Source organism: Quercus lobata, chromosome 9, assembly GCF_001633185.2.
Source record: "Quercus lobata isolate SW786 chromosome 9, ValleyOak3.0 Primary Assembly, whole genome shotgun sequence".
NCBI lineage: Eukaryota > Viridiplantae > Streptophyta > Magnoliopsida > Fagales > Fagaceae > Quercus > Quercus lobata.
The window spans coordinates 50,074,294-50,095,998 of NC_044912.1; the positions used below are offsets into that span (position 1 = coordinate 50,074,294).

At 31.1% G+C, this 21,705-nt stretch overlaps 1 protein-coding gene across 1 annotated transcript; it reads left to right on the forward strand.

The window, feature by feature from the left end:
• The first annotated feature begins 736 nt into the window (after positions 1-736).
• Positions 737-7,313, forward strand: LOC115960459 (probable zinc metallopeptidase EGY3, chloroplastic). The gene is made up of 6 exons (XM_031079381.1): positions 737-1,487; positions 2,524-2,721; positions 3,412-3,636; positions 4,950-5,188; positions 5,644-5,798; positions 6,753-7,313. The coding sequence occupies exons 1-6, from the start codon at positions 933-935 to the stop codon at positions 7,106-7,108; spliced, it is 1,728 nt and encodes a 575-aa protein (XP_030935241.1). The 5' UTR covers positions 737-932; the 3' UTR covers positions 7,109-7,313.
• The last annotated feature ends 14,392 nt before the right edge of the window (positions 7,314-21,705 follow it).

Genomic DNA, 21,705 nt, shown 5'->3' on the forward strand with positions numbered 1-21,705 from the left:
TCATCAATATAAATTTAAACTTATGAAACATATTCTATTTTTTGATTTTCAAACTTGAGATTTGTGTTTACAATTGATTTTCTAGGTTTAAATTTTTTAAACTTATAATTTAGCTAATGGAAAATTCGATGACACATACATTTTTGTTATATATATATATATATAAGCAAAACTCAATTGCTTATTGTTGAAAGATGATGATATTTATTACTATTCTCATAGAAAATTTTAGTAAGTAGATATATTGTTTTTAGCAAATAGGTACTAAAAAACTATTATATAGTAAAATAAATATTTATATTTTAAATAGCTACTCTAATTTTGTACGTGATCAAAATTCTTATATAAATGATATTAACTTTTTATGACATAATTATCAAGATTTTTAAAATTAATGCTTCTTTTGATTAACGTGAATTTCTATACCTTTTAAAAATCAAATAATTTATATATTTGTTTAATGATATAAATAAAATAAAATTTAAAATTGACCCTAATAACTTTTTAAAAAAAAATGATTTATATTTTTGTTTTATGATATATATATATATGTATATATATAATTTAAAATTTACCCTCTTTTCTTCTTCTTCTTTTTTTATTTTTTTCATTTATTTAATTTTTATTATTATTTATTTTTAATTTTTTTTTTCGTTCGGCCAAAATACCACATTCTCCACTAGGGATCTAGATAAATCCCAATCATCATATCTAAAACCACATTCTCATTGGAGCCCATTAACCACAGGGTTCCAAGTTCCTTCGCATACGTATATTTCCTGTGGGGTCTCCTGCTTTTTGTCATCGTTTTCATGACCCAATCCACCTGTGCAACTTCTCTAACTTTCTAGACCTCTCTCTCTGTCTCTGCATCCAATTCAGTTCTCTTTTTCTTCAGCTCACCATGACAACAGCACGACTCAACCTTTCCAATGGCAACTCTTTCCATTACTACACACTCTTCATTGTCTCCATGGCTTCCCAAGAAGAAAAACAAGAACAACACAGGCCCCACTTTCAACAAAAACCCGTTTGGCCAAAAGACCCACCTCCCATTTTCTCTATACTCTAAACCCAGTTCAAGAAAACCTCTCAGGTTCTCTATCAACAAAGATGAGCTGCAAGAAAGCGAACCCACTTCTTCTTCTTCCTCCTCTGTTGCTGTAGTTTCTGAAAAGCCAAGTGAAGGCGATGAAGATACACAGAAGAAGAGCGAGTTGTCTTCAGAAGAACTTGATGAGCTGCAAGAAATGGACTGGAAGACAGACGAGGAGTTCAAAAAGTTCATGGGAAATCCTTCGATAGAGGCGGCTATAAAGCTGGAAAAGAAGAGAGCAGATAGGAAGCTGAAAGAGCTTGATAGGGAAAGCAGTAGTGATAATCCACTTGTGGGGTTTTTCACTGGAGTGGTGAGAGATAGTTTGGCTAGAGAAAAGGAGAGGTTGGAGAAAGCTGAAGAGACCTTTAAAGCACTTGATCTTAACAAGGTGATTATTTATTTAATTCATGCGTGTCAATGATTCACTTGTTGCTACACAAAAATTCAAAATGGTTGTTTGTGTATTGATATTTAAATGAAGACTTTCTTTTCAATTAATAAAAAAATTCAACTTCTTCCAATACTACAACTTTTGGTACAACTTTGATATGGTTAACTTTGTCTTCGAGCAGTAGATAATCACTTTTGTATGAACACGTTACTTTGTCTCTATCACTAACACTCGACCACAAAAGCTGTGTTCTTTGACTTTCTCATTATGTAATGCACTTAAGTTTTATCCATAGCTTGTCAAGAAAAAACTTTATTTTTTGCTGGGAAAAAGAAAGTTAAGGGGAACACAGCCCACGGGTGTAACATCAGCATATGGCATTGTGAATGAACTAAATTCTCTCTAGGTGGTTTAATACAGTTATTACTTTTGGGCCGTTCGTAATGTATTATGGATTTAGATTGCCTTCTGGTAGCTTGATGCATTGAGTGTACATTTAGCCATCTATTATTTACTATGTGGAATACACGTTTATTGCAGCCATCCATAGCACGTAGAATCTAGCAGATTTCACCTATAATGGATGTTTATAATTTTCCCTGGACAACTGAGTGGAGTAGATCTAAACCGCATCTACTTATCAATTATTATTTTAAAGTTATTTAAGATGCAATCTACTATTGTAGTCCAATGCCTAAAAATGTGAGTTGTTTTTAAGTTGTAATAACTTGAAGATGCTTTACTTTTTAATCCATTATATAGTAGATTTTACTGAGCAAAAAGTGAAAGATTTTTGGATGTACCAATTGCATTTCGGTGAGTTAATTTTCAGTAGTGTCAGATTATCTTAATAGATGTTTTAAGTGAATTTTATATCACTGATTTATGTCTGAAAGTGATTGCAATGGATAATATTGACTTGTTGCTCAGCAACATATTGACCCAACCATAGTCTGCAATGCTTTTATTTCTGTTAGTTTATTCAGAAGGCATGAAACATGGGTTTCTTTTTGTGCCAAATTTGATGAGGCAGATGAAGAACTGTTTTGGGTTTGACACATTTTTTGCAACTGATGTTCGGCGTTTTGGAGATGGGGGCATCTTTATTGGAAATTTGAGAAGACCCATTGACGAGGTAATTCCCAAACTGGAGAAGAAGCTATCTGAAGCGGCCGGGAGGGAGGTAGTTTTATGGTTCATGGAAGAAAAAACAAATGACATCACAAAACAGGTACTTGAACATGAGTTGATGTACATAAATATGCCGTCTAAATAATTATTGCATTGGATTTGAGCAAATAAATTATGGATGCAATGTATCTGTTCTCAAATGTTTTTTTTTTTTTTAAAGAATGTCTACCCATTGAACATATTGAATTGTATATATATGCTCTGTTTAGGCCATTATTTGTGCCTGCAGAATTTCCTTAAACTTAGTGCTAGGATTTTGATATGCGTTACTACTTGATAATTGTAAAATAACATAGCAGGCCATTACCCTGTTTTATTTTTATTTTTTCATCTAAGCTATACTGCAGCAATTTTTAAGGCTCAAAATCACAGTGAGCTTAAAATTATATAACAAATGGCATGCGTGGTGTGATGCAACCAAGGAGTTGTTGGATTGAGTCTTGCGGTGCTCTAAAACCATAGATTTGTTATTGATGAGATCTAAAACCTATGTTGTTGGAGGTTAAAGCCCCGATTGGACTGTCTGGTTTTCTAGATTGTATATACCTTATTCAACATATCTTTTGACTCTACCAATAAACTATGTAAACTCTGAGATCTTCTTTGTCAGCCTTTTAAATTACACACACACACACACACACACACACATATATATATATATATATATTATTTTTTAAGCTGTTGCAGTTATCAGTCAGACTTTATGCTTATTCTTCTTGTTCTTTTTAAGGCTTGTGTGGTGCAACCTAAAGCAGAAATGGACCTCCAGTTTGAATCAACCAAGCTGAGCACCCCCTTGGGTTATGTTAGTGCGATAGTCTTGTGTGTCACAACTTTTGGAACTATAGCTCTGACAAGTGGCTTCTTCTTAAAACCCGGTGCAACATTTGATGATTATATAGCTGATGTTGTGCCTCTCTTTGCTGGCTTCATTTCCATTTTGGGAGTATCTGAGGTATGCTATTCTCTACATTTTCATCAAAATCTACTATACATCTTATGTTATTGCATGATTCAGAGATTATCATGTTTTTTAACTGGTACTTTCAATTTATCCTACTTTTTTTGGATAAATAACTCCTTGTAGCATGTAGAATTTTATAGTATGAGTTGTCACCTTGTGGATGCAAGTCGAATTTTGAAAAGCTACCTACATAATCACAGAGATATATGATATGGTAGTCGCTATTGCAATGTTCCTCCTCTACTTTCATGTTGTATCTTGCTAAAAGAGGCACCAGAGATTTAGAATGAAGAATTTTGTGCGTTTTTAGGTGATTTGGGAAATTATGAACATATTGGTATTTTTCATTGAGGGCTTCCTTTTTTTATAAGGTCTTGGATTGGGATGGGATGTTATCCTCTCTTCCAATTCTTTGTTGGATGTAAAAAGCAAAAATCTTGTGTCAGATTGCACTGTTTCTGCTTCATCTGACCAGTAATTTTTTCAAGATTGTCCAGGACTTGAATATGGATTTATGTGATTATAGATGTTTTATGTTGATCTAATACAGTATTTAATTAATTTCTTAAGGCAAAGCTTTTATGTCATGAACACCTTTTAAAAGTAACACATCCATGTTTCTATTTTGGGGGGTAAACCCATTTCTAATGTGTAGAAGTAGGTTCCAGTGATCATGGCATATGCTCTGTGTAAGTATCTCCCCTACTTGTTTTTAGCATGCTGGAAAAATTTGGGATTGCGACACTTTTGGAAGCCTGATATACTTCATAATTGAGGAATGAAATGGTGGAAAACCTGTGACAGTCTGGGGACTAATAGTAAACACAAAATTTTGGCAGGAAATTTTGATTTTGTATAAATTGTAAACAAGGATCTCATGAGGTGTTCCTTTTGAGAATCAGAACAGAAGAAGCGAGAATAAGGTAAAACTAAAGTTGTTTTAGTGGGTTGCAAATGCCTATTCAAAATAAGCTTGTGTTCTCACTCTTGAATATTTGGAATTTTATGGGGATAACATAAATAATCTGGAATTTACAGTAGTCATCAATAACCTTAAAACCAGTTAACTTGGAAATTGGGTGATATTGTGTATGCTTGTTGTAGAAAAAAAGAGAGGGCGATTCATTTTATGGTAAAAAACTCATTGAGGGCTCTATATAGCCTGGATTGCTTAACAAAATTGTATAACTCTTGAGAGGTTACCTTTTAAGCAAAGAAGTGTAACTTATGTTTCATCTGCTTTCTGGCGACACCTATTCATTTTTGTACAATGTATTGAAGGCCATAATTTATGTCTTTTGCAGATAGCCACAAGGGTAACAGCAGCTCGTTATGGTGTCCAAATCAGCCCATCTTTTCTTGTGCCATCCAATTGGACAGGGTGCTTGGGAGTCATGAATAATTATGAATCTTTGCTTCCAAATAAGAAGGCTCTTTTTGATATCCCAGTGGCACGTACGGCTAGTGCATATTTGACATCTCTTGTACTCGCAGTTGCTGCATTTGTAGCTGATGGAAGCTTTAATGGAGGGGACAATGCTTTGTAAGTTTTCTAAAGTGCTGTTCTTTGGAAGTCATACTTTATTTTGCAGAAGCATTATTTTTTAGCTATGCTTTCTGTTGGAATTGGCAATTCTGTTTTATTGTGGATATGGCTGTAGAAATCAGTTAGTAGGGGTTCTGATCTGTTTTTATTATTGCCTTGCTTCAATAATTTGGTGCCAACTGTGTAGATGTCTAAACAAGCATAACATGTCAGCCTCCCAAAGTTGCAACCTTGGGGGGAGCCATTGTTTTAGTGTCATAATATGTGAAAGACCTTTAACAAGTCCATAAATATTTACTTTATAAATTCGTTCTCTTGGGAAATTTTCATTTAGAACGAATGCTGTTACATTACTCTATTAGTTGTAATCTCGTTGTACATCTAAACAGTATCCATGCAAAATATTCATGCAGAAGTTCATGTCATCATGTTATTCCTTTCTTTCTACACAGGTATATAAGGCCACAGTTTTTCTACAACAATCCCTTGCTTTCTTTCATCCAATTTGTTATTGGACCATATGCGGATGACCTTGGAAATGTATTGCCGTATGCAGTGGAAGGTGTTGGAGTTCCTGTTGATCCGCTTGCTTTTGCTGGACTTTTAGGTGACTCACTCACCCTCTTTGGCCTCAATCTATGCTATTTACTTTTGTTAAATTTTTAACTGTATAATGAAACAATCTACTGTCCCAGGAGATAAATTAAATTGATCTAGGAAAATTTCAACCAAGGTTGAAAATGCTCGAAAATGTTAAACTTGCTGGATGTAATATGCGAATGTAATCAATAGATTATTCATAACTGAACAAAAAATGAAGAGAGAAAACTCAGAAAATGTTCTTTGTATATATTTTAATCCAGGTCGACTCCTTATGTTGTAGTTTGCATGATACTAAAATTACTTGCACACTAAAAAGTGAGAAAACTCGACTTGACACTAAAAGGCCTAGAAACGTCAACTCCATTAAATGATTTATCTTTGATGAGATTTGTTAAATTGATGATTTTATGGCATGGAGATGGGGTGGAATGCTCTTTGGGGCACTTCACTTTAGAGCCATTAAGGATATAAGATGTCTTTATGGCTCTTAGGTGAGAGGGTAGCTAGACTTTGAGTACCACAGTAATAGATGAAAATGACCTTCATTTATAAATTATAACAATATCACTTAATTTTAGCTTTTCCCCCAAAGATTAGAAATTAGACATCTAGACATGCTAACCAACTGGGAGCCATTCCTTATACTTTTTGTATAGATGACAAACAGATTTTTTTCACAACTTACATTAAGCTTGAAGACTTGATTTGCTCTCTTTTATTCAGAATCTGTTGACTTGGCCTCAACATTAGCTGTAAAGATAGAGTGGGCACAGGAGATATGGCCTTCAACTTGAGGGAAAATTGGAAATGAAGCATATAATAAATTGACCTTTTATGACCACTTTTTGTATGGGTGCTTAATGGACCTGTATTTATTTCTTCGAGCCATGTAAATTGGAGACAGTAGTATTATCCACTAATCACTAAAAGAAGTATTAACTATGTCATAATTATGCAGGAATGGTGGTGACTTCTTTGAACTTGTTGCCTTGTGGAAGATTGGAAGGAGGTCGCATTGCACAAGCTATGTTCGGAAGGAGCACTGCTGCCTTGCTATCTTTTGCCACATCACTTTTGCTTGGTATAGGTGGCCTAAGCGGAAGTGTCCTGTGCTTGGCATGGGGGTTATTTTCAACCTTCTTTCGGGGCGGAGAGGAAATACCTGCAAAAGATGAGATCACCCCTTTGGGAGATGACAGGACTGCTTGGGGTATTGTCCTTGGCCTTATCTGTTTCCTAACTCTTTTCCCCAATGGGGGAGGTACATTTTCCAGCTCGTTCTTCAGTGAGCCATTTTTTAGAGGTAACTTGTAAATAATTTGTATTATTGTGTATTAAGTTCTTCAGATGTTTTAGTGGATCACTGTAGTTTTATTAAAACAAAAACTGATCCGTAGATCTGCCATAATATAGAAAAGAAATATCGTAGCAAATTATTTCCATGTAAGATAGTGTAAGACAAAGGTAAAAGATCTCTATGTTACATGTGATCATTTGGAAATTATTTAGGTTAGGTCTTCTAGCTTTTGGTCTTACATTTTTGTGGTAATTTGCATGTGTTAAAAAGAAATTAAATCTCAAGACGTGAAAGATTTTTTTTTTTTTTAATTTATGCAAATAAAGATGCCATATGTCAGTTAATATTTGCTTTAAGTCCTTTCTTAAATGAGAAGTTAATTGGCACTTGAATTATATATTTAGATCTCATGAGTAATAAAATACTTAGAATTGTTTGTTTTCAGCTGCCAATTGCTGGCACTGATTAACCAAGCCAATCACTTCCTGAGACTTAATCTTTTCTCAAATTTCCTGCAATTGGCAGTATTATGAATGACTTGCATAATTGTGTGCTTTTACCACTTCCAACTTTCAACTCACATACCCAAAATTCCTGAGATGGTGGCAGATAAAAGGCATTTGCTTCCCACCATTGAAGACTAATTCTAATTTATAACCAAACTAAATACGTGTGCTCCCTCTCCAGGTAATATTCTCCATAACGTCGCATTGATTAAATTCTCTTTAAAATTACTTTAGTTACATAAATGTATGTGTGAAGAAGTTGACATAAGGCAGGGAAGAGAACAATGTGTAAAACTAGTTACCCAAAAAAGAATGTGATTTTTTTATGTGACAACTTGACAAGAAAAAAGAGAAAACAATGAGCAAATTACCAATTCCGGCCAAATTTCACATTCCGCCCGAAATTCACTAGAATTCAACAAAATGACTGGAATGTACTGAAACTTGAGTCGAGGTGGAATGAGGGGCTTATTATACCGGGCTTATGACTGGAATAGAATATATCGAGTGGGATTTTTTTTTTTTTTTAATGTTTTGAGGAAAGAATGGAATGGAATTCATGACATTGATTAACAATTATTTTCTAAAAACATTGGGCTAATCATTTTTTTCTTTAAAGTGGACCAACTTTTATTTCATTCCCTTTTTTTTTTTTTTTTTTTTGAGGAGAGGTCAATTCTTATTTTTTTAGAATAATTTTAAAACATTTTTATAAAATACATAAATTAAAATTTTTTTTTATTTAATTTGGAAGGGCAGAGCCCAAGTTCTGTCTTTGCACCCCTCCTCATTTTTGCAATTATCAAATTATATATATATATATATATATATATATATATATATAAGAAAATATGTTTGCCCTGAGTAGCTGCACCGAATTACAACAATTTTTTTAGATAAAAGTAACTTATTTGTCTTATCAAATTTTTACTGCTTTATTACTTCTTTGCAGTAAATTTTAGATGGAAATAACAACCTAATTGTTGTTATCAATTACTTTATCTCTATTTGTTTTTAATTCTTTGAATAAACACAAAAATTTAATAGTTGATACCAACCTTTTATTTTCTTTCACTTTTTAAATCTATTTTATGTTTTAAGTACCGCAATTGTTTTTCCTAATTTATGGTTTCTTCTTTTTAAAAAATTAATTTAATTATTATTATTATTTATTTATTTTAACATTTTAATGATATCAACACCTTTTTTTTTCCTTCACTATGCCACGTCTACTGATTTAAAATATTCTAAAAAAACTTATTTTCTCTAATCTATTAACTTTAATTAGTGCATAAGAACTCTAGATGATCTTAATTTTTTAAGAAAAAAAGTTTGCCTCCAAATATGCTATAGGAGACTCAGGCTTCAATTCCCAATAGGAAAATGATATGTATAATGTTGATTCGTAAGGTGGGACAGTTTAATTTTGGAGATGATAAATTGTGGTTAAGAAAAAAAAATTCTCCAAATATATATAAATACTCATTAAAATTTTAGCATGGTATATTACCCCTAGACATGGCAAAACGGGTCAGACCTGTTTGACCCGCAACCCGTTTGACCCGTAACCCGATTGACCCGTTTAAAAATGACCCGTTTTGACCTGTGACCCATTTTAACCTGCAACCAAATTGACCCGACCCGAACCTGACCCGACCCACCCGTTTTGCCACGTCTACCAACGTTGAGTAGATCGAGATTGAGGTGTAATTTTTATAAAATATTTACTTATTCTTCTTTATTTAATATGTTATGTACTCAATTATAGTTTGTTATTCTTTACTTGCCACCTTCATTTTCTCTTCCTACTTTAAATAGATCGAAGATTATACCAAGAATAGTTTCCAGAAAGTTTGAACAAGAGTTGCACCAAATTTGGGTATCAAGTCAAGTGTTTTGTAGTAATTGGTAACAATATCACCAGTGAGAATCTTATCACAGTTAAGGAACTCATAAACAATTGACAGATTGCATCTATTTCAAAAAAAAAAAAAAAATTGTTTGAAAAATACGGGTCAACTCGACCCGACTCAACCCGTGACCCGATTGACCTGCAACCCGATTGACCCGTTTAAAAATGGCCCGTTTTGACTCGCGACCTGTTTGACCCGCAAACCCGATTGACCCGACCCGCCCGTTTTGCCACGTCAATTTACCCCCCATGTTATCATTAGCATTTTAGCAACAATGAAGAGTTTCTCCATTATCTTCATCCTCCCCTTACTTCTCCTTCTCTCTTAGCCTCATAAGTAGAACAATAGAGATTTTTATCATAAAATAATTATTTTTTTTGTTTTATTTATATATTTATTTACACCATGTTTAATTTTGACCACTATATAGTGTATTTGAAGCAAAATGTGTTGGGAAAAATTCTATATAATTTTAAATAAATTTCAGCAAGTACAGCGAAAGCACAACCACACAAAAATACAAAGATTTATGTGGAAAACATTTTCTTCTCGAAGGGAAAAATCATAGGAAAAATTCCGAATAATTTCACTATATTAAATAAAGATTACAACACTTAGAGATATAACTTGAGCAAAGAAAACACTTTCTTTTTCTTTTTACTTACTACTCTCTTTCTCACTGTATATTTCTCATAATTTTCTTTTACGGGGATTCTAGCATTTTACCCTTATTTTTTAAAAATTTTAGCAATATGTCCCTGTTTTGAAACTATTTAGGTATATGCCCCTGTTTTGAAACTCGATTTTAATAAAATCGAGTTTCGATCGGTTTAAAATCAAGTTATGTCCGATCAAACTTGAAAAAAAAAAAAAAATAATAATAATTTTGCATGGAACTTGAGTTCATGGAGCTCGAGTTCCATACCTATAGCTATGTTTTGATTGTCCTATAGTAGCGTTTTAAATGGAACTCGAGCTCCATGAACTTGAGTTCCATGCAATTTTTTTTTTTTTTTTTTTGAAGTTTGATCGGGCCAAACCTATAGTTATGTTTTGTTTGTCCTATAGTGGCGTTTTAAATGGAACTCGAGTTCCATGCAAATTTTTTTTTTTAAGTTTGATCAGGCCAAACCTATAGCTACGTTTTTATTGTCCTATAGTGGCGTTTTAAATGGAACTTGAGCTCCATGAACTTGAGTTCTATGCAATTTATTTATTTATTTTTTTTTTAGTTTGATCGGGTCATACTCGATTTTCTACAAATCGAGTTTTTCATTGAAACTCGATTTTGAGAAAATCGAGTTTCAAAACAGGAGCACGGACCTAAATAGTTTCAAAACAGAGACATATTGCTAAATTTTTTTAAAAATAAGGGTAAAATGCTAGAATCCCCTTTCGTTTACTCTCTCTATTTTTCTCTTTTCTTTTACTTGCTCTCACTCACGCAGTTCTTCAAGACTGCACTTTGTCTCACTTTCTCTGGGACTTCTCTTCTCTCTTCTCCAAATGGCCGAATGGCCTTACTTTATATTTCTTCATTCTTTTCTTCCTTCAAGGTGTCTCACAAGTTTAACATCACATCTTCGTTTATGTGGCTTGACTTTTGTACTTCACTTCATAAATGTTGCTAGACTTTTATACATCATTATAGAGAAAAAGATGAATCCAATTCTTCACTTTTGGTCAAGCTGCTCCAGCAAAACCCATTTCACATTGCTGACTTCTTAGCACTTGTCCAACAAGCTCGTTTAACGAGCTAAGCAAAAGGATGGGCTGGACATGTGGGTGTCGGCACCCAACAAAATGGAGAAAAATTATTGAATGAGATTAAGGACGAAGACAGACAAATGAGCATCTACAGTTTCGTAATAGCAATATTCACACCCAAAGAAGCCTCTAACTTATTCGGTAAACAAAAACAGTCATATGGATTTATTTACAATTATTAATCTCTCCGTCTCTATATTTTAATCTTGAAACAATGGCTTTGTACAGCACAAAGTCATGGAGCTTTAAGAGTCGTTTGGTAATGTTATTCTAGTAATGTTATTTGTATTTTTTGAAAAGACCTGTGGGTAAAAAAATATATAGAAATGCGTATAATGTTGTTTAAAAACTGAAAACATGTGTTTAAACTCCTAGAATGCTTTAAGTTTGAGCTTTACTGTTATGCAATCTTACTACCTTATGTATGAAATATGTCACAAGAATTCATAAGTTCTACCTTTTGAATTAATTTTTAGACTTTCTAAATCTAACCATGATAGATTGTTTACAAACACTGATCATGACAAAAATCAAAATTGTTCTCTTTTTTACGAGGTAAGGTTTTAATTTCATTTATCCATATTGAGATAATATGATCTACTTTCTTACTATATAGCCTAATTGTAGATTTAATCACATCATTTTGACCATTGAAACTAATGTTTATACTAAGAAACACAAATCGAATGCAAATAAAACTTGTACATTATATGAAAATTCCAAAATTATGTAGTAATCATAACAATTTATTTACTTATCTTAAATAAATTATATCATATATAAGTTCATTTACAAAATTGTGCAACACACGAGACTTCAAATTTTATATATATATATATATATATATATATATATATATTTATGGGGTTTAGAGGACTATCTTAACCCTCTAAATTCTTTTAAACTCTTTCCCCTTCCTTAAAAAAATTCAAAACACCTCTCTACTCCCAGGGGCGTAGCCAGGAATACATACTTGGGGGGGGGGGGTTGTAACAGAGATATACTAAATATAATTCTTAAGTTTATTGGATACAAAATTATCAACTTTCATATATCATTATATACTTGAACATGTTGGGAATTCAATCGAAATTCCAATCCTTATGTGAAACAAACTATGAAGGTTGAAATCGATGACGATGAGTATCATCATTGTATGGATAGACTATATTTTTAGGTTGGTATGGACCTTCTATGAGATAAGCTCGTCAGATTTCATCTTGTTTGTTAATAGGAAATTCACATATTTGTTTACGTGTTCCTGGATCACGATCTATCTCTTCACATATTTGTTCATCAGGCATCGAAGTATTAACATTTGTTTCTACAACCACAGGTGTCCTAATTTCTGAATTGCTAACATCTTTTTTCTTAAAGAATGCATCAATTGTTTTTCATTTACTCATAATTCTTTTAGCTTTAAGAATATGACTCAAAAATTAACCTGAAAAGAATTTTAAAAAATAAAATATTAATTAGAAATTTTTATTTAGTTATATGAATGTTATTCATACTCAAGAAAAAAAAAAAATTTCCACTATAATTTAAACAGTCAACCCATTTTTAATACAACTTTAATTAATAATAACCCCTCAAACAAAAAAAAAAAATAATTTAATTAATTTGTCTTATATAATGTATTGGTTAATTTAATTATATAGCTTTAATTATTGTTGTTTAGCGTAACAATAAAATATATTACTTTAATTTATTTATCATTAATTATACTATTTTAATTTGTTATATTGTTTAGCCCCTTGTACATATTACATAAAAAGAGTCGAACATTATACATTCCATGTGCAGCACAATAATTAAAGCAGTGTAATGTGTTGCACATTACATTGCTTTAATTATTGTTTACCCGGTCCCATGAGCCCATCTATCCCCTCCCCACCCCACTCAACAGACAACAGACAAGCACAACATGCGCCCCAATCACAATAGTCAGCTGCAATCAGAAAATTTCGCAATGCCAATCACAAATCACAACACAGTAAACACATGTTACACTAAAGACCAACACACTGACTTTTAGCAAAAAAAAAAGACCAACACACTGACCAACAAAAAGGGAAAAGATAAAGCCAAATTAAAAAAAAAAAAAAAAAAAAAAAAAAAAAAAAAAACCTTGGGGGAGGGCCGGAGGGAGAGCATCGAGCACTGTAGCAGAGGCAGAGGCGCAGAGCGATCTCCGATCTCTGATTTGCAATCGTCAACCTGCAATGAGGGGCGAGCGACGACGAGCTGCTGCGTCGCGGCGACGAGCTGCGGCGTCGCGGCGACGTGACCGTGGGTTTCTGGATTTGGTTTGCTGGGGTTTTCGGGTTTGGTTTTGGTTTGTGTATTGGGGATTTTTTTTTTTTTTTTTTATATGGATAAACACCTCTGTCACTTTGTGAGTCTGTGTTTGGTTTTGCTGGAGTTTGATTTGCTTTTGTTGATTTGCTCTGTATAGGCAGTAATATTGGGGTTTGATTTCTCTAGCAGGGACGTGACCAACGACGTGATGGGTTCATTTTCTGACTCTCTGTATTGATTTTTTTTTTTTTTTTTTTGGTTGAGAATCTGTGGGCTTGCCGTGAGCGAGCCACCTCTGTCATCTATTGGGCTCACCGTGGGCTGGGCCTCTTTTTTAATTTTTTTTTTTTAGATTTTAGTTCAATTTTTTTTTTTTTTTTTTTTTTTTTTTTTTTAATTTGAGGTGTTTCTAATTTTTGGTTGAGGGCTGGGAGAATGGGTGAGAAATGGATAGGGGGCTGGCTGTCTAATGTTGGAGGGGCCCATTTATTTTTTCTTCATAGGCTAATGGGAATTTTTTTTTTTTGCAGGGGCCACGGCCCCCCCAAGCCACTATGTGGCTCCGCCCTTGTCTACTCCCTTTCTTGCTCCTCCATCTAATTCTAAACACAGGATTGAGGGATAAATTTTGTAATCAGAAACCAACAGAGTCCAATGGAGGAACTATATTAGTTGTAAGAAAATGATGAATCATTTGTTATTGATTTCGATTATTAAGATATCCACCAGCTATAACAACTATTGGTTATTGACTAGTTGCTTATATAATTGTAAATTTGTTAGACCTGCATAACATTCATGCACATGATTCATGAGACTATTTTGTACCAAAAAAATTGTCTCCTCTTTGAAATTTTAGAGAGAAACTTATATTCACGAACGAAATTTTCGTGAATTCAGCAAAGAACGAAATTTTCGTAAAACACGAGGGTGGAAGATTCTAAGGTTCTAGAACCTTTTTTTTCAGATAAACCAAGGTTCTGTAAACTGATTTTTGTGGTGTAAAAAAGCTGAAGAAGGAAGAAGGAGACATGTACAAGCGTTTTCCTAACGATAATAGTAATAACACTGACTTGTGATTGAATAACGACCACATTGTTGCAACATTGAATAATCACCATCAGTTTCCCAATGGCTACCAGTATACCACGAGATTCTAAAGTATGCTCTTGTCAAACAAATATATCAAATGTACAGAGTGACACTGATCTGAGAATATCGATTTGACTACTAATGGATTGTGTCGATGAATACCATATATGTTAGGTAGTGATTATGTGAAAGCAATCAATACGTGTTGGATAGGTCAAGAAAATGAACATATTTCAATATCATTAAATATTGATATATAATTTCAGGATTATTGTTATTTATATATTTTTATATAGACTAAATTATACTGTTTGCTTTTAATGTTTAAGATTATTTTTATTTTTATTCTTTATGTTTTAAATTTTCATTTTGGCTTTTTATGTTTAATTCGTTTTCATATAGACTTATTTTGTTTCATAATTTTCATTCTTCTCATTTATGTTTGATTTTTTATATTTCAAAATTTTTATTTTTGTGAAGGGCCAAAAAGAAAAACGAATTAAACATAAATGGTTAAACATGTAACTGAATTAAACATGAAGAGAAAAAATAAATATTTTGATAAGTATAGGGTCAAAATGAAAATAACCTTAAAAGTGAAAAATTTTACTTTAGTCTTCTATATATATATATATATATATATATATATATATAAAGGCTTTGTTTGGAACAGAGGAAATGAAGAAATGAATAAAAAGTAAAAACTAATTGTCTCATTGTACTTAAAAAAAAAAAATAATAATAATAAAAAAAAAATCTTTCTTAGTTTTTCAAATACTGAAATACTATCATTTGTAGCATTAAAAACTCAAACGTATAGCTATTTCTTTAAGAGTAATAATTAATTTGACATCCTGATCCTCAATCAAGCAATTAAAAAAACATTGGGAAACATAACAACAAAAATAACAAAGGCTTTAGTTCCTAAGAAAAAATATATCTATAATTCCATATATTATGAGTCCGTTTAGAAAGTGATGAAAACTTTCAGCTTATTTGATTTTGTAGTTTTTTTTTTTTTTTTTTTGTATTATTCATGGGTCTCATTCTACTTTTTAGTACTATTCATAGATCTCATTATACTATTCAACTAGCTTTTAACATTTTTTTTTTTTAATATTTTCAACAAAAAGTTTTCAATTTCAACTAATTAAGCTATTCTCAAACGGACCTTATATATAGCTATAAATCTAACTTATTATTCATAACTCAAAGCAAATGAAAGAAAATTCTAATAAATCCAATCAAGTTCTCAAGCCACCAATTATTTAAAGTTTTAGGGATAGAAGAAAATTGTTTTTATTAAAACCTCTCTACTAAAAACTTAAAAAAGTGGAGCTAACTCACTAGACAAGATATGAAAAGCTAAAAAGGGGGAAACATTATTCTAGTATTATTTTTTTAAATTTTTTTTTCTTGTTAAAATAGAGAAAGTTTTTATTTTTAATTTTCTTTTTTTGAGGGAGTCATTTGAAGTTTGAACAACTATGTTTTGATGACATTGGGCTAATAGCTTTTTTCTTTTGAGCGAACCAACTATTTTTTTTTTTAAGGGGGGAGGGGTCAATTCTTATGTATTAGATATAAATTTTTAAAACATATTTATAATATACATAAATTCTAAAAACTAAAAAAAAAAAAAAAAAATTGGAGGGGGGCAGAGTCGAACATGGCTCTGTCCTTACGTTCCTTCCCATTGTTGCATTAATTTAATTATATATACACACAGAAAAAATAAAAGTTGGGTTCAAAATTTGTACTTGTGGCAAGTTGTTGCATCAACACTTTTTTTTAGTTAAAAACTACTTATTAGTTCTTATCACTTCTTTAAAGTGAATTTTAAAATTTTCTAATGTTATGGCTATTTCTTCTTTGTTTTATTTTTATTTTTTAACCTTTTAAAGATATCAACACCTTTTTTTTCCTTCACTTTGTGATATGTACTGATTTAAAATATACTTAGAAAAAAATTTATTTGTTCTAATCTATTAAGTTAGTTACTACATACTTTAGATGACCTTAATTTTATAAGACAAAATGTTTGCCTCCAAACATGTTAGGAGCCTTAGGCTTTAATCCCAAATAGGAAGATGATATGTACCTCATCTTGTGCAATGCACGTGGCTCACTTGGTTAGTTGGGTTAAATTAATGTGGTTAAGTGAGCCATGTGTAAAAAATCTAAAGCAGCAAAGAAGAAAATAAAAACATATCTCCGACCTTTGTTGTTCAAATGATTTATTGAGAAAAAACCAATGTAAAGCAAAGAATGAGAAGAAATTCTTCTACTCTATGAAATTCTCCTTAGAAACCCTTTTGATGGAGAACACATGCCTTTATACTCATTCCATTAATTAAGGAGTATATTTGTTCATTAAAAAAAAAAAAAAAAAAGTCCATTTTACCAATTAGCTCAACTAGTTAAGTTTTTGATGTTGAATAAAAAATTTGGGGTGCAATCCCTGCCTACACCAAAAATCGATTGGTTTCTTGGTCTGATAATAAAGAGCTATCATCATCAGGAGTGAATGCCGTAGGTTGAAACTCACTAAAAAAGAAAAGGAAAAAACAAAATCTCATAAAATAGATCTTTTTCTATCACTCTTATTATCAAATAAATAAAATAAAAATAAATCCAGATGAATAGTAATTAAATAATTAAAATAAAATGTATGTGGGCCATATTAAATCTCATAATGGAGATAATTTATATCAATTGCTTTACAAATGATAATGACAAATGTCATCTTCCAATAAAACATAGGTTGCTTATATAATTGTAAGATATTTGTAACACCTGCAAAACATTCATACACAAGATGAGACAATTTTGTACTAAATAAATTGTCTCCTCTTTGAAATTTTAGAAAGAAACTTATATCTACTAATAGAAATTTCCGTGAAACACGAGGTTAAAAGCATCTAGGTTCAATGAATCTCTTTTTTTTTTTTTTTCTTTTTTTCAGATAAACCAAGATTTTATAAACCGATTTTTGTGAAGGAAAAAAGCTGAAGAAGGAAGAAGGAGACATGTTTCAGCATTTTTCTAACGATAACAGTAATAACACTGACTTGTGATTGAATAACGACCACATTGTTGCAACATTGGCAAGGACGTAATTCTATATTGGCCAACGGTTCCTCAATAATTTATAATAAATTGTGTGTTTATTAATTATTTTTGTATATCAAAATTAAAAGTTTTAAGAGTTTTGCCTTCAACAAAAATAAATTGGCCCCCTCTTAAAAAAAAGTAGTCTGGAATTTTTAAAAAACTTATAGTATCTCAAAAGTTTCAAATTTTACAAATGCCCTACTCAAATAGTCAAATTTATTTTATTTTTATGAATATAATACATAGAAAAGTATTTAGTGGTTCTAATACAATTTTATTTTTTTATTGAAGAATATAATACAATTCTTTTTAAAGTATGTGGCAAAAGAAAATTCATTGTCAAATCCAAAGTAAAATATCTATTTAATATGAGTGATAAAATATTGCCCAAGGAGTTTTAGCTTTGTCAACTAAGTTTCAACAATGTACTTTCGGATTATGTGTTAATATGCTTGGTATTTATAATTTTCTTGACTATTCAAATTTTTTTTTTTTTAATTTATTGTTCTAGTATTTAGTTTGTTGAGACAAGAAAAAGTGCAAAGTCATATATCTCTTAAAAGGAAAATTGAGTTTAAGAGATTTTGCTTTATAAGTAAGTTTTTTGAGAGACTAAGTGTATATTTGAATACCGCTTATTTTGCTGAAAACAAAAAACTTATTATTGAAAACAATAAAAAAAATAATTTCGGAGTTACTGTTCACTGCTGAAAACATTGTTCAACACTGTAACTTTGCCTTAATGCACTGTTCATGTCCATTGAATAGTGCAAGAGGCGCTACTCCAATAAAAAAAAAAAGAGTAAAACGCAGAAACGCGAATGCCAAAACGTGATCCAAACGGAGCTTAATTGGAATGATAGTTTTCTAAAATGATTCTTGATTGGTGTATTGACTATTACTTTTGATATTTGTGGGTCAAATAATGGTTTTGTATATTTGGGATTAAGTGTATTGCACAAGTTTGTTAGTTATTGTGAGTGATAAATGAAGTTCTTTTTTCCTTTTTTTTTTCAATTTAAATTAAAAATTTTAAGAGGTCAAAAGTTTCAAACCTATAATTAATAAATAAGCTAAAAAAATTATAGATACTGTATGAGTGCTTAATTTTAATTTAATTTTTATATAAAAAATCATAAATTATATCTAACAAAATATTTTAAAAAATTGTTAATTTTTTCAAGAAAATTAACAAACGTATGCTTTTTTTTTTTTTTTTTTATAAGTTTTTTGAGACATTGATCACAATGATAGTTTCTTAAAATAATTATTCATTGATGTTTTAAAATGCATACATAATAACGTGTGAGCATAGGTGTGCACATGAACACGCTTTAAATTTCATACTATTTCATTTTGGTCTTAGAAGTCTGACCCTCAAGTATAGATTTCTAGCTCTGTCCCTGAACACCAAATTCTAGCCTTTCAATCATCAAGAACCAAAATCCTACATTAATCCAAAGTGTGTTCCTAACATATGCGAACAAAAAAATATCAAAAGAAAAGAAAAGATCAAGAAATGCATACAAGAACACATGATAAAGATATATATATATATATATATAAGCAACATTCTTGTGTGAATACTGAAATTACCAAAGCGCACCAATTACCCCAATAGTTGTTCGGATGCATAGAACTACACGCAGATCAAGTTCAAGTTCGATGCACACACATTCTATTAGGACTGGCCCAACAAAATTTGGGGCCTAAGGCAAAAATTTTATATGGGGCATCTTTATATGTAAACATTAATTAAATAAAATTATATAATACTAATTAAATTAAGACTAATTTGATGTAAATACAGAAATTGATAAATAATACTAGCTAAACTAAGGTTAATTTCATATAGAAGATTGAATATTATAGTTGAATCAAAAGGAACTTACTTTAACTTGGATATATAACTATGCATAGTTAAGTACAGTTGTAATCTAAATTTTAATTTTATATATTCTTTTTAAGAGAAATAGATAGATAGATATTATTTGGTAGGTGGCTTAGTAGGAGATTAGTCATCATTAATGATTTATCACATTTGCAGCATTTTATTTGAAACATCTTAGGGTTTCAATTGGGTTAAATTTTTATTAGTCTCCTATTTTAAAAGCCTTGTTAGAAATGAAAAGAAAAATACTAAAAATACTACAAAATGTTCACAATAAATGTGATTATGAGTGTAATTGATGAATTTCAACAACTTAATTTATTTGTGTTTGAATTACTTTTTTATATGATTGGTGATATGTCAGTTAAATTTATAGTAAAATTTGTGATATCCTTAGTATCACTCTTAAAAAATATACCAATTATTTAAAAAATGTTATATTTTTATAAAATTTTGGGTCTTTTACTAAAGGAGATGAGGCTTTTTTTAGTAGGAAATTTTTTTATTTGTGATGGGGCCTTAGACCTGGCCTAAGTTGCCTAGGCCTTGAGCCGGCACTGCATTCTATCATGTTAATTGCACGATTTAAACGTGAATGATGGACTATTTCTTTGACATGATTTAGTTCATTTCCATGTGCCCAGTACGCTATTTGGGTCCAATAATGCAAAGCAATAATGTCGCATGTACTTGAGAGTTTCAATCTATTGGTGTGAGTGCTGTAGCTTGTGTTTTGCTATTCATCTGATTCATAAAATAATAAATAATGTGGCATATACATTTTTATTCCACAAAACAAAAGAAAAAATCAGTTGAAATACGTTGAATTTTTTGGTTTGGATTGGATTATATAAGAGTTGCATAAACATGTACTAAATTCGATGGCATGGTTGTAATACATCAATCTAGGCTATATAAAAATTAGTTAATTCTTATAGATATAGTTTAAATGTGGTTAGTGATTTTCTCAAGTTGTCCTAAATGATGTCAGGGTCTACATAGTAACATGGTAACAACTTGTGTCTTAGGACCGGCTCAACAACTTTAAGGGCCTAAGATGAAAGCTTTAAGTAGAGCCTTTTCTTATATATAAATATTATTTAACTAAATAATATTTATTTTCATTATTATCTTTTTGTTGTATAATTTCATTCTCTTCTAATTCTTTTTTGAATGAATTTTTATTCATTTTCTATTGTGTTTTGTTTAATACTAATAACAAAGATCATTTTTGAGATTCATTTTATTTTTCAAGTTTTTTCTTTTAAGTTTTTTATATCCATTTTCTAATAGACATTTATAATTAAGTAATATTTCTAATAAAAAATTATAATTTAACTAAAATAAAATTTAAAGTATAGAACAATATAACCTAATGTATCAGAAGTAAGATTGCAACTTTACTAAATAATGTGATCACTTTATACTCTAAATTTGAGCAAATAAAAATTTATTTATCATATAACTTAATAAATTAGTACTAAATAAATTATTCTAAAAGGATTACTAATAAAAGTATACCTAAACAATACAAATTAAATATACAATTAGAAATTGGATAAAAACAAAAACAAAAACAAAAAAACAAATGGGTTGATGTGATATTACATCAACCCACGACCCACGTGATAATGCCATAATGGATAGTAGGATAGGGACACATAAATTGATAATTTTTTGTCATAACTGGCAATGTGACGAGTTGTAAGGGTTAGAGTTGTTATGGTGGGTCCATGTGGAGACACACCTCTACTACTCACAACTCGTCACATGACAAGTTGTAGCAAAAGTTATGCCAAATAAAAGGTACCTAATCTATAAACGTGTGTCAGTTGGTTTTGTGGAGATTAAAAAAAAGGATAAAAAATTGGAAAGAAGGAGATAAAAAACTAGATGAGATTTGCAATCTCAGTTTTACTTTTGCGTTTAGAAAAAGAAGAAAGGGAGATAGAATGCTACCGTCTACTACCACACACCCTTGACGTGATGGTCACTCCATAAGTATAAGTGCTTGTGGGGTGTGGGGGGTA